Below are 19062 nucleotides of genomic sequence, written 5' to 3'. Positions count from 1 at the left end.
AATATACAAGGCATTGTCATCATCCATTATATTACATATAACTAGTGATGAATGAGCACTACCATGTTTGGAGGCACAGTACTCATAACTAGTGATAAACGAGCACTACCATACTCGCGTGCTTGGTACTCGTGACTAGTGATGAGCGAGCACTACCATGCTCGGGGGCTCGGTATTCGTAACTAGTGATGAGCGAGCACTACCATGCTCGGGTGCTTGGTACTCGTAACTAGTGATGAGCGGGCACTACCATGCTCGGGTACTTGGTACTCGTAACTAGTGATGAGCGGGCACTACCATGCTCGGAGGTTCGGTACTCATAACTAGTGATGAGCGAGCACTACCATGCTTGGGTGCTTGGTACTCGTAGCTAGTGATGAGTGGGCACAACCATGCTAAGGTGCTTGGTACTCGTAACTAGTGATGAGTGGGCACAACCATGCTCGGTACTCATAATAAGCAGTTGGACGATTGGATGGGTGCAACTCGTCAACAGAGTATAATGGAAGTCAATAAGGAACTTATGCATTTTTCCAGAAGATTATAAAGCACACGAGCATGGTAGTGCTCGTTCATCACTAGTTACGAGTACCAAGCACCCGAGCATGGTAGTGCTCGCTCATCACTAGTTACGAGTACCAAGCACCTGAGCGTGGTAGTGCCCGCTCATCACTAGTTACGAGTACCAAGCACCCGAGCATGGTAGTGCCCGCTCATCACTACATATTACCTATATAACAAATTCTAACAACAAGATCTTCTTTTCCAGAGAACTCTTGTGTTTTGGCCATAAAAAGATGCAGTTGATTATCTCAAATTGTTACTTCTGAAGATTATCCTCATGTCATTTTATCATCTTACGATATGATATTCTGGCCACCTTTTATTCTTGGAGTGGACTCACAAATGCCATGGATAAATCTGCTGTAAAATTCAGATTTTGAGGCAGACTTGCTTTACAATCAGTAATATCCCAGGCTGTGCACTTTGTGCTTCATTATTGGTGCTGTCCTTTTTGGTTTTTATGCCTCAATGCCTCCTTCTTTCTCCCTGTTTGCCTCCAGGTTTTTAAACCATTTTGGCATACATTTTTCAATCTTTTGTGTTAATATCTACTAACAAAGCATAGACTTATTTGCTATTATTTTGATCCCACTCATGTATCTTTAAATTATGTTTTTTCTAATGGGTAAAAATCACAGCAAACCTGCATCACAATCACCTTCATAATATGGTCAGAAAATGACAGCTCATATGAATCCTATAAGGATCCTATAAGGATGGTATTTCCTCAGTCACCCTAAGATGGAATTCAGTTCTTTCACAGTGACCAGAAGATGTCATGGATGCTACTCCGGCAGAGTAAGGGGATTTCTACTTACACAGTAGGATAATAATACAGATGAGTATGGCGATGATTGCTCCTGTGCCCAGCCTGGTGGCTGCCACCGCTCCGATAGTCGTACAGTCTCCATTTTCATCGCAGGGGCAGACCTTCACCCTGATGATAGATGTGTTGTACAATGGAGGGTTCCCCGAATCTGTCACAATGACAGGGACCTCGTACACTCCTGAGTCCAAGTAACCAATCTGCAGGCTTAGGCGGGCGTAGTTACCTGAAATGACCACAAGATGGTAGCAGGACAACACACAAGACATTCTTGTTGCAAGTTTTCTACTGGCGTATGACTCAAACGAGTGTAATGTGAGAAAATCTTTCATTGCATGCTGCCTAATGTTAGTAAATGATGCCGCTCCGATCTGCGATATTTTCCTTGGCCCTAATCAAACTGCGATTGTCTGTGATACTCGACTCACTCGCACCTATACAAGTCTATGGGTGGGTGTGACATATCGGACTGCACCCTGATGTCATCACAGTGCAGTGCGATATACGCAGAGACAGGTAATAGAGGAGATGAGAAATTAATCTCTCTCACTTCTCCGCACCTGTGATTGGATCACAATTGCATGACACTTGGCTGATGGACGGTTGAGCCGAGGGTCATTAGCATTATCCATCCGATGCTCTTGCATCAGATGCCATACGCTAGTGGGACCCTGGCCTGAGGCTAAGGCTGCGTTCACAAGTCCACTAATCATCCGTTATAACAGATCTACCAGCAATCCATTGGCAAAAAAGGTATGCAGGATCCGAATTTTTAACATTGGAGTATATGTAAAAAGAATCCATTACCTGACTGCTATTATCTTCGATTGGAAACTGATCCAGTAAGCAAAAAAACGGATCCTTTACAACTAAAAGAAAAACGGATGGCTAATTAACAATCAGTGAACGGATCCGTTTTCCATGGACTCCAATGTTAAAAAAAAAACGGATCCTGCAAAAATCAAAATTTTTTAAAGCAGACAAAAAAGTTGTGTTTACAGAACTTTTTTCCCAATAGATTGCTGCTGGATCCATTCTTAATGGACGATTACTGAACATGTGAACTCAGCCTAAAAACACAAAATGCAATTTACTGTATCCACTATGTAAATCTATACTAATATTACCAAAATTCTATCCAATTATGGCCATAGTACTGGCATTTTCCTATATCGCTACTGGTGTCATTTTGGCATATGGATGCGTTGCCCATTACTTGTTACTTTTACAGCAGCTAATGCCAGAAATGCTGTCTTTTAGACCTCTGCCTTCCGCCTCATATCACACCAGTTCCCAGACTGGGTAACTTTATTAAAGGGTTATTCCCAGAATTGTAAGTTCATAGGAATACAGAAAACGTACTGATTGCTTGAGGTTTCTGACTGCTAGGACACCCAATGATCCCAAGAACAGGGGACTGCATGCACGATAACCAGGCTTTGCAGACTCCCATCTTGGATGGAGCAGAAGTGGGCAAGCTTTCCCTTCACTCCATTCATTGAGGGGTATGTATCAATCCCAGTATTTTGGCTTCAAAAATTGGCACATTTTGTCCCATGCCATTTTTGCACAAAAATTGCAACTTTTTGTGACTTTGTGGGTCACTTCAAAAGTGGAAATGCTAGTCAGTTTTATAAATGTTTTTAAAAAGTCACAAAAAGTGTAATATCTCAAGATGCACCGAAGTTATCAAACATTTGACACTTTGATAGATTTGGTGCAAAGAACAGCAACACAGCCACAAGGAAACATGAGTAGTAGACCTTCTCCAGCCATCCTAGTTACTAGGATCTGCAGAACCAGGGTCTTGGGATCACTGAGGGGCCCATCAGTCACACGATCAGTGAGTTATGTATAGGGGTTAAATTGTCATTCTGGGAATAACCCTTGGAGTGTATTCCTACTAACAATTTGAAGGTAAAGTCTGTGCTAACCTTCATAACTCACCATTTATCCTGCTGATAGTCCAGTTTCTTCTAATGGTGGAGGGAACAGATGGAAGTTCAAAAACAAAGGGGTCCCCGCTGGGCTTACGATCCACATCTGTAGCTGTGATGTTTATCCCATTGGAATTGAGCCTCTCACAAATCTGGGCTTCTTTGGGGAGCAGTTCAGGGGCATTGTCATTAATGTCTATGAGCTGTATTTGCAGTGTGCCAGTGCCACTTGCAGGGGGCACTCCTACGAGCAAAAAAGAAGACAAGCTTTAAGTTTTGTTTTCATTTTTCTTTGTCTAGTTCGCAACGTGAATGAAGTGCTCCACTTATAGATAGGCTGTAGAAATATTATGCAAACTATATTACCCTTTGACAGCAGAGGGCTCTGTAGGAGAGGGGATGGAGCTTGACAATTTAGTAGGGATTTTCCGTTCCCTTAAGTGCTACCCCCTTTGTAGCCTTGTGAGGTCCAGATCCAAAGAGGAGGTACCTTTTCCTTCTTCTCCCTTTTATACCCCCCACTCTAACCCAACCCCTTCAAACCTCCACTCAATCACCTCCCCCTGCACATGTGGCGCCCTGGGCAAGCCAGGATGTCACAAGCATTACACCAACACACCCCACACTCCCGGTCAGGCACACCAAAGTCAGACAAAAACCCTTGTTGCCTCCCTCCAGGGGCTGATGCTCACACCAGGGGGTGGGCCAGGCGGTTGGTCCCGCCCACCAAGGAGTGCACAGTCCTGGAGGCAGGAAAAGGAAGGAGTTGAGTTTTGGAGTTTGAAGTGGAAGGAGTGAAGTGGTAGAGGAGCAGACAGAAAGTGGTCCGGGTGTGTGGCCCGGACGGAACAGCAAGGTTGGCAGACGGTGGTGACCGTCTGCAAGAGAGGCCGATTGGAGTGAGCCGTAAGGACCGTGGACGGGCGGTGGCCCGGCGGTACCGGACCGGTACGCAAAGAGAAGCCAGCACCATCCGGCAGGGGCTTACGGACCCCGACAAGGCTATGAGTCGCCGTGCAATTTGTCAAATCCGTTAGCGAAGGGAACCTCCTGGGTTTCCCAGCAGCCAAGTCCCGACAGAAGGCAACAGTCCAACCGTTAGAGGGAAACACAGTCACCACCAAGGCTAAAGTTCCCAGGGCCAGAGCCTGTGGGCAAAAGGGGCTCCTTCAGCAACCTTCAAGCTGGAGGAGCGGGTTACCGGTGGGAACCCATTGGAACCGTTTACACTACAAAGGTGCAGGGAAAGGCAGTCACCATCAACCTGCTGGGAGGAGAAACACCGCAGCCATCTGTGGGACCCGTCCATCCAGCCGTTTGTTTTACCGGAGACTCTGTGTTTATCATTGGCTGAGTGAGTACCACCGTGCCGTGCGGCACAGCGCTGCCCCCGCGACCCTGCACCTCACCAGGCCCCGTAACCCGCCTGCCATCCAACCCTACCCCATCACCGGGCCCCGGGACAACCAACCCCCTACGCACGGAGGGGAGAACTAACAGCCAGGCTGCTCCCTGCCATCGCTCCCGGGATCCCCGTCCAGAGCAGCGGTGGTGTCACCAACCTCATCACAACCGTGGGTGGCGTCACGGACAATATCAAATCCCCACAATCAAACCCCCCTTTTCACTCAAGGGCGAGGAGCGCCGCTCGAGTCCCCGGGATCCGGCCCACCGCTCGAGCCACCACCGAGCAGCAGCAGCCGGACCCGAGCAGTGGGAGAGCGCAGCGTCCCCTCCTCCGCCCACAACACACATACACCTCATTAACCCCTTCACTCCCACCCTCCAAATTGTCATGGGCTTTGTCCGCCCTTTAGTGCTCTATGGCCTTCCTTTCCTTCCATCGCATATGACTCCTCCACCACCGACTCCAATATGTGCAGGGAGAAAGTTATCAGGGTGCATGAATGCCTACGTGTGAAAGTTGTGCAAACCTGCGTTAAACAGTCAAAAAATGATAGGTAGGCCATGGAGATCTGACCGCACTGCCGTAAAGAAACTCACCATTGTCGGTGGCCAGGAATTTGGCCTGATAGATGTCATCTTTAACAAAGGGGGATTCACGATCCAAGATGGCGGTAGTAAACACCTGCCCATTCGTGGTATTGATAGCCAGCCAGTTTGCAGGATCGTGCAATTTGGTGTATCTGAAGAGGAAAGAGGATAAAACAAAATAATAATAAAAAAGTATACAGTTTACGTCTCCAGCCTGCAGGTCTACTGTCATCAATCCGAAAGGCTCCACTTAAAACAACTTTGGCTGCCAATTGTGAGCCGTGCATTCTGCTGCTGGGCGCCTAGGGAAAGACATTGGTCAATGCAAAGTGGTTTTTCTCCAGCTACAATTGAATCTGAGTATGGTTGGATGGTGCCCAAGATTTTATATTGAGATGGAGCCAGCCCAAAAGGCTCAGCTTTTAAAACTTCAGACGGTTTCACTAACGCAGTCTCCCAAACTCATTAAAACAAGCCGTGGTTACAGATGGAACCAATTTTCTTTTAAGATTGACCTGAACAGGTACGCTGAGATACAGCATAAATAGGCTCAGGAGCTATGTGCCGTGTTCATTACCTGCCACGGAGGGCAACAAAGGAAAGAAAAGCGTGAAGGATAAAGGGTGAGGATTTTCTCCATGTTTTCTTCAATTACTTTACCTGGTTCTCCTAGTAAATTGCACAGTGTATCATCTGCTTCTCGATGTGGTGTGACTATACAGTTCAGCTGGAGTTTCTCTTTCATTATACCAAGTAGATTCCATTAAGCACAAAGATGTAAAGTCTTTCTGTTCTCAAAAGTGTTACAATATTTTATGCCATCATGTAAAATAATATCCCGTTGTACTATCCTTATGTATGGGGCATATTTATCAGCAGGCTTGTAGGATGCATGTATTTGGAAAGTAATGAAAATGGAGCGAACTTTAAAACCTTGCTTTCTAAGCCCATAGTACCATAAATATAGAAATTATTGTAACCAACGTGTTTGGCCCAATCCGAAGACTCGTTGTGGATAATCTTACTTACAGAGGTTATCCACCACTTTTTTTATTGATTGCCTATCCTGTGGCACCCCCACAGATCAGCCGTTACTAGCTAGAAGTTTTTGGAGGCTGCCAGAACACTGCTTTTGCATCAAAGCCTATAGGGGCCATGGCCAGGTAGTCCATATCTGTGCCGCCCCTGCAGCGGTCGAACCGCTCGGATCCGGGGTTGCTGTGGCTCAAGGGTCTCCGGACCCGGGGGCTTGCGGCAACTCAAATGTAAAGGGGGCTTTTTACAGGGGATATTAGTTTGTGATGCCACCTGTGGTGTGCGGTAAGAGGAGTACTGCCACCGCCAAATGGGAGTACCCAGGGCAGATGAAGTGGGGGCAGCCAGATGGCATTCCCTCCACGGGTACGGGAGGCTCCAGGACTCTGGATGGAGGGGTGCAGTGGAGCGCAGGGCAAGGCGGTAGCAGGGGATGACCATGTACTTACTCAGATGGCGTTGGTGATGAAAAGCAGACTCTGACAACTAGGTAAACCAAGTCTCTGGATGCCGCTGCCCTCTTGGGGGAGCCCGTCTGGGTATCCATCCCCTACAGTACTGCCTGACGGTCTGAAGCCTGCCTCCGTGCACAAATTTAGAAGTGTTCAGTTGGCCCGTAGGCATAAAGCTGTCCGGGCCCCGCTCCCTACTGTTTGTAGCTGAAGCTGTGCTCTCAAGGGCTCACGCTTGGGATTTCAGTGGGCTGCTTGGGTTGGAAAGCCCTATCCCCCTCGTTACGCTAGTGCCCCTGATCTCTGAGCTTCTTGGGGACAGTCCATAAAGTCACTATCCTCCATAGGTTAATTGCCGGGTTGATTGAAGCTACTCCCTGACCTAGGGTCCAGTACCCCGCCGTGCTTTCAGTCCCAGACTGGTTATTAGACTCAGATGCCTCCCGTCCTCCAAGACCGGGTCCAGGCACTCAGCCTCAATACCCTGCGACCGGGTCTCCGACTCCTCCGGCCAAGACCACAGTCTGCGACCCAACCTGTAACTACTCCGGGAGCTCCAACCCCCAGCTCCTCACCCTTTGGGAGCTACTACTTCACTGCCTGTCAGCTCTGCTCTCTACTTCCTCCCTCACTGACGTCCCCCCCTCCCACCAATCTGCCTGGCCCTAGGTGGATGGCCCTATTCCAGCTCAGCAGCCCACTGGTGTGCCTGGAAGGGTGTGGTGTGAGGTGTGGTTGGCATTTGAAATGCTGATGGAGGGAGTACCATAGGTTGGGAACCCAGAACCGTGGGGGGGTTGAGTCCTGCACTAAGAATAAAGAGCGTGCAGTACCCTGTGATGACCTGACTAGTCCAGGGGCGTCACAGATCCACCCCCTATTCATTTAACCCCTTAACGACCCATGATGTAATATATCAATTGTTGTTTATCTCCCTGCCTTTAATGTGAGCTCACACACCGAGCCCGCATCTTCCTCTGCACATGTCGGCTGATCTGATCAACCAACAGGTGCCTCTAACAGCCGCGGCTGGATGAGAGATCCAACCAGTTAAATCCCGCTGTCAATCTCTGACAGCACGATTTAACACGGGTTGGCGGGGAGTGGATCCTTTTCAGCTCCCATCAGCACTCCTGTGATGTGATTGTCATGTCAGCGTGGGGTCAGCTGATGACCCCTGTGTCTGCCAAGACAATCCTCCTGTACTGACAGCCGGAGTTCATAAGAGATCGTGATTTCTATTGTACAGCACAAGCAATTGCATGATCACAGTTTCAATTCCCCTAAGAGGACTAGTGAAAACAGTAAAAAGTAAAAACAAAATAATTTAAAATAGGAAAAAAATGTAAAAAAAATCCCTACTTTTGCCCTATTGATAATAAAACAAACATAAATAACAAAAAATACACATATTTGGTATCGCCGTGTTCAGAAATGTCCGATCTCTCAAAATGTAAGATAAATTAATCTGATTGGTAAACAGCTTAACGAGAAAAAAAATAAAAATGGCAGAATTAAAGTTTTCTGGCTGATGCAACAACAGAAAACAATTTAATAACAGGCGATTAGAACATCAAAGTTATCCCAAAATAATATCAATAACAACATTAGCTTTGTGGCACCAAAATCAAACCCTCACACAGTACCAGGTGCCAAAAATTGAAACCGTTACGGCTCTCGGGAAGGCATTACACAAGGAAGATTTTTTTTTTCACTACTTAGGTAAACCAAAAACTATACATGTTTGGTATGTATGTAATCGTATTGACCCGGAGAATCATACTGTCAAGTCACTTTTATGGCAAAATGAATGTTGTAAATAACAGTCCCAAAAAATTGCAGAATTTCACTTTCTATTTCACCACATTTGGAATTTTTTTCCTGCTTACCATTACATCATATGATTTTGTGCTTCCCCTAATTCCTCCTAGATTGTAACCTAGCGAGCAGGACCCTCACCCCTTTCTGTTGAAATGTGTTACTCTGTAATGTAATGTCTGATATTGTTTGCATATATCCCCCCTGAATTGTAAAGTACTGCGGACTATGTTGGTGCTACATAAATAAAATTATTCTTAATATAAAATGAATGGCAGTACAAATTATCCAACAATTAAGAAGCCCTCATAAAGCTTTATTGACTGAAAAATAAAAAAAAAAAGTTATGACTTTTGGAATAAGGGGAGAAAAAAACGAAAGTGCAAAAACAAAAAATCGCCAGGTCCTTAGGAGGTTAAAAAGGAGGTGGATCTGGAGTACCCGGCTGCGGGCAATATAGAAGTAAAGGACCTGTTATGTTCCGGCAGCATCAAAGAACGTCCATCCAACACCGGTAACAACTGATCAGCGAGGGAGGTGGAATGTCGCATCTCCACCGATCAGATATTGAGGAAAGGCCATCAATAAAAATCAAATAAAAACTCCTGAAAATTGAAATTTGCACAGTTAAATAATAGGGATGATCAAATACCTCAAATATTTGGCTTCGCGAATATTTGCAGAATAGCTCGCCGCTATTTGATTATTCGCGAATATTCGATGTGCAATGTAAGTCTAGGGGAAATCCGAATAACAACTATTTCTAACTATTCGGGCTTCCCATAGACTTACATTGCGCATCGAATATTCACATAGCGGCAACCTATTCGTCAGATATTCGCGAATCCGAATATTTGAGGTACTCGATCATCCCTATTAAATAACTACATTTTTTTCCATAAATAAATATTTCAAGTGAAGATAAGAAACTTTCTCCACTTATTAGTCACTTATTCTCTTTTTGCATTGATTATTCACTCTCAAAAATTGCTCAAATCTGTCTACAAATCTGTTTTCATTAAGGGATCGAATTACATCTTCTGCCAATTGAAGACTATGGAGATCAGAGGGGGAGAAGGTTCAGGGACACAAAGCTGAAAGACACAAGAAGAACCTGCTAAGGCTTCAAGTGCAGGGTACAAGTCATATCATGATTGGAAACAGTATTATTCTTAATGTACGTAAAAGACACTTCATTTTAAAAATAAAACAAAAAAGTCACCTGAAAGTACTCACAATTTAAAGGGAATGCATCATCAGAAAATGACTTGTTGTCTCAATCAGGTTTTTGCATTAAAAGTATTTTTTTTTTTTAAATGTTGGCAATGTTTTTTATTTACCTGACAATCTGTATTAAAAATTAATACATAAAATCTTCTAATTTTCACACTGGCCACTAGGGCTTTTTTTTAGTCTTTAAAGGAATCTGTCAGGTCCACTATGCCTTGTAACCCAGCAGTATTCACATCTGTATGACTAAATACCCTGTGTAACCAGCCTTGTAAAATGTTATTCACTGATATCAATGTTTAAAAAAAGTATTTAGAAGCTCTGTTGTTCCTATGATAATTAGGGCCTTGACTAGTCGCAGGGGTATTGTTTCCCTTGACTAGTCGGCCCTCCTTCCATGTTATCATTCCCTTGCAGGTGTGATAACTTTAATAATTTTCAAGAGTCAGCATCACCACAGCGCCTGCAAATCTTGCGCATGCGCATGGCTCATTTTGGCAGTGTCACTGCGCCTCTGTAGCTGGGTTTACGCTTCCCAACTTCAGAGAGGTGCACTGAGCATGATTGACAGAGCGAAAGCGGTTCTGCCGATCATATGCAGTGCGGGTCTCTGAAGCCAGGAAACGTATACCCAGCTACAGAGGCGCAGTAACGCTTATGAAATGAGCCTCGCGCATGCGCGAGATTTCCAGGGGCTGCGGTGACATCAGCAAGTGGAAATCATATTATCACCCTCACAGAGGCGTGGTAACATGGAGAGAGGGTTGACTAGTCTGAAGAACATCCCATTGACTAGTCAAGGCCCTAATAATGATAGGAAAAGTGGAGCTTATAAATACTTTTTTAAACATTGAGTTAAGTGAATAACATCATACAAGGCTAGTTAGGGAGTGAATTTAGTCATACAGATGTGAATGCTGCTTGGATGGAGGGCATAGGGGACCTGTCAGGTTCCCTTTAACTTCCTATTGATTCAGTAAACAATACATGTACATAGCCAATATGGTCAGATCCAGACCCCGTCTTTTGTATTGAAGTGTCAAATGGGCATGTGCAAAGGTCATTGTGAAAAGAGGTGAAGCAGAATCAGCTGTGACATCATCTATTGTGATTGGTGGATGAAGTGTTATCAGCTGTGCATAGAGCTACTGCCTGTCACTGTAATCCTGCCTCTGCTGATAAGGAGCCTGCTGAAAACTGTTCCTGAAAGAAGAGGAAGTATGAGCGTAAAAAGCCCAATGCCTAGTGTGAAAATTGCATGATCACTCATTTTGTTCTTATAAATAAAGATCAGAATATAAAAAAGAACCTTGCCAATTTCTTTTTTAAAATACATGTAAAACAAAAACCTGATTTAAACAATAAGTCATTTTCTGATGATATTCCATCTTTAAGTGCACTGAAAACATATCCAACTCTACTTTTTTGTATCCAAGCCCTGTTTTGGCTGGAAAAAAAAGGATCAGAAACGCATTAACCACTGTGGATGCCATATATCTAAAAAGTGGAGAAAAATACAATATAGCAGCAAAGTTCATGAAATCCCAGCAACGTCATATAACTATAGAGTTATATTCACATCTTAGTATTTGGTCAGTATTTTGCATTAGCATTTGTAAGTCAAAATCAGAAGTGGAAGCTACAGAGAAAGACTATAATTGATTCACTCCTGCTGTGTTTTGGCGCCACTCCTAATTTTGGCTTACAAGAACCCTCAAATTTTAAGTAGGTGGTGCCATAAGAGCAGACAGACGGCCAATTAATGTCTAATAAGGCACCGATTTTGGGGATATTTAAGGATAATTAGTCTGGGTAAATGAGGAAAGGATTTTGATAAATCTCAGTTGGAGGGTCATCATGATGCATTTACGGTGGTGCTCAGTAATGGTAAAGCTCATTATTTTAATGGCAGATTAGTTTCCTAAAGGAATAATTATTAGAAAAAAGGGCTGTGTTTTTGACTTTACCGAAAATGCAAATATTGGTTTGTTCTCCAGCCAAAATTGTTGTGTGTCTTTACACAAGAGGATGTGACAGAGGCCGCACTAGAATTAGGAGGCAGATTAGGCACTGCATATATTCACCTCCAATATGTACACAATTGAAACACCGAATTTATACAGAAAAGGTGTAAATGGCTCCATCATATCTTATATTAATTTCAGGAAATCTTTTTTCCTCATGTCCATGCCTTAAAGGGAATGTGTCACCAAGTTTTTCCTTTATGAGCTGCGGCCACCACCAGTGAGCCCTTATATACAGCATTCTAGAATGCTGTATATAAGAGCCCAAGCTGCTGTGTAGAATGTTAAAAACACCTTTAGGCCCTGTGCGCACTTGCCATTTTTTGCCGCAGATTTGCTGCATGTTTCGCTGCAGAAAATGTTAACAATCTCTGCAGTGATTCACCAGCAAATCCTATGGGAAAAAAAATGCTGTGCGCACTATGCGGATTTTGACAGCTGCATGTTTTGCTGTGGGATTCCCTCAGCAAAAACAATTGCATGTCACTTCTTTTCCGCAGGTCCCTGTTGTTTCGAGGGCTAGCAGATCAATCACCCACTGACTCAGGGTCGGCGGAGGATTGATCCCCGGTATCTGGCCAGATGCTGCTACCCATATAAAGTTTATGGGGAACAGAATCTAGCCCAAAGGGGTAGGAGCAAGCGCTTCATACTCACCGATGACTGGGCGGCTGTTACACTGCTCCCGCGGCGGCGCTTTCATCTTGATGAGCCGCCGCTCATTATTCCATCTCGTATTCACTCATTTCCTGCTCACCGGTGGCTGTGGCTGATTGGTTGCAGGCAGACAAACCTCCACGCTGAGTGACAGCTGCTCAGTGCAACCAATCACAGCCGCCGGTGGGCGGGTCTATAGCGTACAGTAAAATAAATAAATAATTTAAAAAAAACGGCGTTCGTTCCCCCCCTAATTTTGATAACCAGCCAGGATAAAACCTCACAGCTGGGGGTTGGTATTTTCAGGATGGGAGTCCCACGTTATGGGGAGCCCCCTAGCCTAAATATATCAGCCAGCAGCCGCCCGGAATTGCCGCATCCATTAGATCCCGGACTTTTCCCGACTCTTCCCGTTGCTGTGATGCAGTGGCAATCGGGGTAATGAAGGAGTTAATGGCAGCAGCCCATAGCTGCCACTAAGCCCTAGTTTAGTGATGGCAGACGTCTATATGACACCCCCTCATCACTAAACTGTAAGTGAAAGTAAATAAGCACAAACACCCCAAAAATCCTTTATTTGAAATAAAAGACAAAAAAGCCCCCTCTTTCACTACTTTATTAACCCCTAATAACAGCCCTCCAGGTCCGACGTAATCCACAAGACGTCTCACGACGCTTCCAGCTCTGCTACACCTGGCACTCACAGTGAGCGACATAGACCATGACTGCTCACTGTGAGGGTCAGGACGCAAGTGAAGTGAGCCGCCGGGATCAGCGGTGACTTCACTGATGTGCTTTGCAGTGACAGGTGGAGGACTCCAGGTGGAGGCCTCCAGCGGTCACTGCACATCAACTGACTGAAGTCACCGCTGATCTTATACTCACCTTCTCCTGCGAGGCTGCCTCCGTACACTGCTCTCCTGCTTCTAGGTCAGCTCATGCATATGCAGTTATGCAGTGCACAGCTGACCCGCAAACAGCAGAGCGCCGGAGGCAGCCGCGCGGGACAAAAGCACGGCCCGGAGACTTCAGTACCACGGACAGCAGGAGCGGGGAGAACTGTGAAATCCCGCAGGGAACAACCTGCGGCAATTCCGCACCAAATCCGCACAAAATCCACAACATACCGCATGCGGATTTCGGTGCAGATTTTTTGCGTTTTTTTCCCACAGGTGCGGAAATCTTTAAGAGCCTGTGGAATTTTCTTAAGAAAATTCCTTTTTCCAGTGTGCATAGGGCCTTATAATACTCACCTAGGTGGGTCCGGTCTGATGGGTGTTGCTACTCTCGGTCCAGCGCCCCCTCTCTTCTAGAGATCACCGTCCTCCTGCCCAGCCACGTGTGCATGACATGTCCTTCGTCATTCACAGAAAGGCCTCAACTGCACTACTGCCCATGTGCACTTTGATCTGGCCTGCTGAGGGCAGCTCAAAATACTGTACTGCGCAGGTGTGAGAAAAGGTCAAAGATTGCCCACGCATATGCACTACAGTATATTGATCTGCCCTCAGCAGGGCAGATCAAAGTTTGCCTGCGCAGGAGCACAATGGATGCTTCTCTGTGAATGACACAGGACGAGACATGCACACAGGGCTGGGCAGGAGGGAGGCGATTCCACAACATGGAGAAGTGTCGAACTGTAAGCAGTGACAACCATTAGACCAGACTGCCCCCTTAAGGGGGCTTTACACGCTGCGACATCGCTAATGCGGAGTCGTTGGGGTCACGGAATTTGTGACACACATCCGGCCGCATTAGCGATGTTGCTGCGTGTGACACCGATGAGCGATTTTGCATTGTTGCAAAAACGTGCAAAATCGCTCATCGGTGACATGGGGGTCCATTCTCGATTATCGTTACTGCAGCAGTAACGATGTAGTTCGTCGCTCCTGCGGCAGCACACATCGCTATGTGTGACGCCGCAGGAACGAGGAACCTCTCCTTACCTGCCTCCCGGCCGCTATGAGGAAGGAAGGAGGTGGGCGGGATGTTCCAGCCACTCATCTCTGCCCCTCCGCTTCTATTGGGCGGCCGCTCAGTGACGTCGCTGTGACGCCGCACGGACCGCCCCCTTAGAAAGGAGGCGGTTCGCACAACAGAACAGTTGCCCGTGTCGCACAACAGATGGGGGCGAGTACCCACGCTAGCGATATCGGGACCGATATCGCAGCGTGTAAAGTAGCCTTTAGGTGACTATTATAAAGGTGTTTTTTACGTTCTACAGAGCAGCCTGGGCTCTTATACACAGTATTCTAGAATGCTGTATATAAGGGCTCACTGGTGGTGGCCAACGCTCATAAGGGAAAAACCTGGTGACAGGTTCCCTTTAATTCAGCCTTAAGGCCCAGTCACACACAACGACTTACCAGCGATCCCGAAAACGATGCGACCTGATAGGGATCTCAGGTAAGGTCGCTGGGAGGTTGCAGGTGAGATGTCACACAGTCAGATCTTACCAGCGATGCAGGAACAATACAGGTCGCAGTAGCGACCTGTATAACGATCTCAGCAGTCACTGTGATCCTGTTACACAGTGTCAAACACAGTGATGTGTCCTGCCCAGCAGGACATCGCCTTTGAAGAAAATGACCTGGACCATTCTGCAACGACTAGAGATCTCACAGCAGGGGCCTGATCGCTGGTAGGTGTCACACATAACAAGATCGCTAACGGGATCGCTACTGCGTCACGGAAACCATGACTCAGCTGCGATCTCGCTAGCGATCTCGTTATGTGTGACGGTACCTTTAGGGCTCGCTGATATCACCAAGTCCAAACCGATAAAGAAAGGTGTTGAATGTTATTCAATGAGGCAGTGCTGATGAACAATTTTTTCTCATACTGATTTGGCGTAAGAAAAAAAAAATCATAGCATGGTGTGATTTGACTTTCAAATCAAATGAGAATCACCCATTCAAGTCTATGGGTGCAAGAAAAAAATTGGATACTACAGATCATATCTAATTTTAACAGCTACATTACAATTCTGCAACATAGGAAACTGTAAGTGGTCCGGTACATGATTAATAGCTGTTGAGTAAAAAAATGGATTACAAAAGTGAGAAAAAAATTATAACACTGTCCGGATTGATTGTGACCCCAACCTTACACCTAGGCTAATTGACAGCTCTCTCTGACAACTCCCTATACACATACACCTCATTTCAGTCGATCTTGTATGTATTTTTACAGGAGAGAGTGGAGTAAGCTATAGCCAGATTCCTCTGTTCACAGCTTTTCTTCAGGGAGAACAAAAAAATCAGGCATTAAAAGTCAACATGCCCGACCCTTACCTTGCCAGACATTAGCTGTTGGGGAGAGTCATAAGTCCTCCTAAGACTATCATGCCAAAATCGGAGGGTTTAGTCTACTTTACTTTTTCCATTGAAATTCTAACTGAAGATCAGTGGAGGAAAAATGACAAAAAAAAAGATCTCCACTCGTAAGTGGTAATGATAATTTGGGCAATTTTCTGGTGTTGGCCACTAGCGCTGCACTCTTACAATCTTGCTTTACATCTAAAATACTTATCAAAGTTAAGAATTTCTGTTTTAAGAAAACAGTTTTTAGATGTCACTTTCACAAAAAAGGAAACAAAAAGGAAAGGGCCTAGTATTTCAAACCTTTAAAAAGAAAAAGAAAAGAAAAAAAACAACTACCAAGAGAACGAAACACCTTGTGACAATATCGGCGATACAACCTGGAACAAATAAGAAGAAATTGCCTCGTTAACTGGGAATGTCTTTCTAAAGGCTTCATTATATGTCCAGAAGCGATAGGAAGGAGCCTCCATGAGTCAATATAATCATTTTCTCTGTCAGCCGGCCAGGCCCCCGAGTGAAGTGTCTGAACCACATAATGATTATAAAAATGTCACAAGTGAAGTGTGGGTAATTGGGCTCACACCAGCTGGACTCGGCTTTCTCTCACAGTCATGATATGAAAAAAAGAAAAAAGGTAAAAAGTCATCATGGAATAGAATTCTGGGATAGCATCAACTCTCCTTGTGTCTTCCTGTAGTTGACCACCTTTTATCCCGATCACCCCCTGGAGACTGAATTACAGCGGCGAGGTATACCGGAAGCTTGACGATCACGTCTGCACCCTGACACAATTTAACAATGTTCTGAAATCTTAGACGCCGGCCTGATGGGCTGCTCCAACTCGTCGTTATGACATAAAGGTCGTCACTTTGAAGACCCCGAGGATATCATTAGAACAAAGACATTGGGACAATGTCCGCTAATAAATGAAATAATGCTGCGGCCGAATTCCCTACAACCTCATAGAAAAATTGAAGATTGATGGCAAAACACACCACTGGGTCCATCCAATTCACCCTCCTATTATATCCTTTGTTATTTGACGATAGATCCAGATTTTTCAGAGATTTACATTCACTTACTGTAGATTTTCCAACCACATCTGATGGAGGTTTTTTTGTTCAAAGCATCTACTATACTTTCAATAAAATAATATTTTATGACATTGCTTCTGATCTCCCCCAAGTCATGTGCCATCTTGTTCTTATCTTCAGTCTTATTAAAAACACTTCCTTCCTGAACCTTGCTTAAAGCTTTAGGCCCTGAATCATCGAACGCCTCTTAATGAATCAGTCACGTCTTCATAGGATTATAGAACGCTAAAGTTGTAAGGGACCTCAAGAGCCATCGGGTACAACCCTCTGCAAGTGCAGCTTTACCTACATCATCCAAGGTATATATTTATCCAGCTTCTGCTTGAAGATTTCCATTGATGGAGAGCTCACTACCTCTCATGGTAGCCTGTTCCACTCTCTGACTGCCCTCACTGTCAGAAAGTTTACAGAATCACAGAACAGTAGAGTTGGAAGGGACTTCAAGGAAAAGTTTTAAAAGTGGCCTCCACCTAGTCACAATACTGATTCCAATAAAGGATTGGAGTAAGATGTGTGTAGTACGGTACACCACAGCTAGTCATGAGTTAGATGAGCTGGTATTGTCACGCCGCATGAAGCCATCTTTCCGAGCATTTTGGCAAAGCTGGCCAAAACTAGAGTGAGAACACCTACAATTGTTAACATTTTTCAACAACTCTATGTTGTGTAAAAATAGGACTTTTTGAAAAGCGATTTATGCCAGATTTCTTTGATGACATAGAGAACCCACAATCGCGTACAATATTTCTCCCGTGCATCCCCCATACTCTGGAACGCTCTACCTCAGCACATCAGACTCTCCCCTACCGTGGAAAGCTTCAAGAGGAACCTCAAGACCCACCTCTTCCAACAAGCCTACAACCTACAATAGCCCTCAGTACAGTAGACCACTGCACAACCAGGTCTGTCCTCACCTATTGAACCATCACCCATTCCCTGTAGACTGTGAGCCCTCGTGGGCAGGGTCCTCTCTCCTCCTATACCAGTCTGTTTTGTACTGTTAATGATTGTTGTACGTATACCCTCTTTCACTTGTAAAGCGCCATGGAATAAATGGCGCTATAATAATAAATAATAACCTCAGTATGTTTGTCAGGGGGCCCTAGGTATCACTCAGCACACCTGTAGCGCTCCTCCGAAATGCAGCTTCTAAAAAGCCGCTTCCTAAAACTCACAGCGGCTTTCTGATGTATGAACTGCAAATGGCTTTACCATTGCTCATGGCTATAATTTTTTTTTATCAGAAATTGAGCAGCCATTGACAATGATGCAGCAGAAAGGTGCTCATTATTTATATACAATGACCAACTAAGATGTCTTTGACCCCATCCTCAAGGATTTGTTATAATCATTCTGATGTGTGGTCGTATTACTTATTTTATTATTTCATTTATTATGCATTGCTTAAATAGCGCCATCATAGTCCACAGCACTTTACAGACCTGATCATCACTGTGCCCATTAGGACTCACAATCTAAATTCTCTATCAGTGTCTTTGGAATGTGGGAGGAAACTGGAGAACCCAGGGGAAACCAGAGTAAGTATGGGAAGAACATACAAAATACTTGCAGGTGTTGTCTTTGGTCGGATTTGAACCCAGAATCCCAGTGCTGCAATGCAGCAGTGCTAACCGCTGAGGCACCGTGATTAAAGAAGTAAGAATCGGATAAAGAATAGCCCAAATGGAAAATTTCCTCTTAATTTCCTCATTCATGGATAAGAAAAGAAAAATTGTCTGCGTTGGTAACGTGATGATGGGAATCCATGTGAACTGCACTGTGCTGTTTCTGTAACTCCCATTCACCTCTATGTGAGTTACAGAAACAGTGTAGCACAGACCAATCCGCAGTTTCCGGCCTTTTGAATCTGGCTAAGAGACATACAGTAATGGCCGAAAGTGTTTGCACCCTTGAAACTGTTTCAGAAAATGTAGCCTTTCTTTCCTTTGTGTGTATTGGAACAACACAAAAAAATAGAAAAAAGGCAAATTGGACAAAGTTTCACGTTAAATCCCAAAAATGGGCTTCCCAAGATTGTTGGCACCTTTCCAAAATTGTGGGTAAATAACTTTGTTTCAAGCATTTGATGCTCGTTCAAACTCACCTG

General features: G+C 44.9%; 1 protein-coding gene across 1 annotated transcript in view; it reads right to left on the bottom strand.

Moving 5' to 3' along the window:
- CDH4 (cadherin 4) overlaps window positions 1–19062 on the bottom strand; it is a 1210640-nt gene that overhangs the window by 27589 nt on the left and 1163989 nt on the right. Inside the window, exons 11-13 of the mRNA XM_075350393.1 lie at window positions 5332–5474; window positions 3338–3571; window positions 1383–1616 (exon numbers count right to left, since the gene is read on the bottom strand). Of these exons, the coding sequence (XP_075206508.1) occupies window positions 1383–1616; window positions 3338–3571; window positions 5332–5474 (611 nt within the window). The remainder of the gene's footprint in view (window positions 1–1382; window positions 1617–3337; window positions 3572–5331; window positions 5475–19062) is intronic.

Source organism: Anomaloglossus baeobatrachus, chromosome 5, assembly GCF_048569485.1.
Source record: "Anomaloglossus baeobatrachus isolate aAnoBae1 chromosome 5, aAnoBae1.hap1, whole genome shotgun sequence".
NCBI classification, from domain to species: Eukaryota; Metazoa; Chordata; class Amphibia; order Anura; family Aromobatidae; genus Anomaloglossus; species Anomaloglossus baeobatrachus.
The sequence above is the reverse complement of the archived record's forward strand: the minus strand, read 5'-3'. Positions and strand labels throughout refer to the sequence as shown.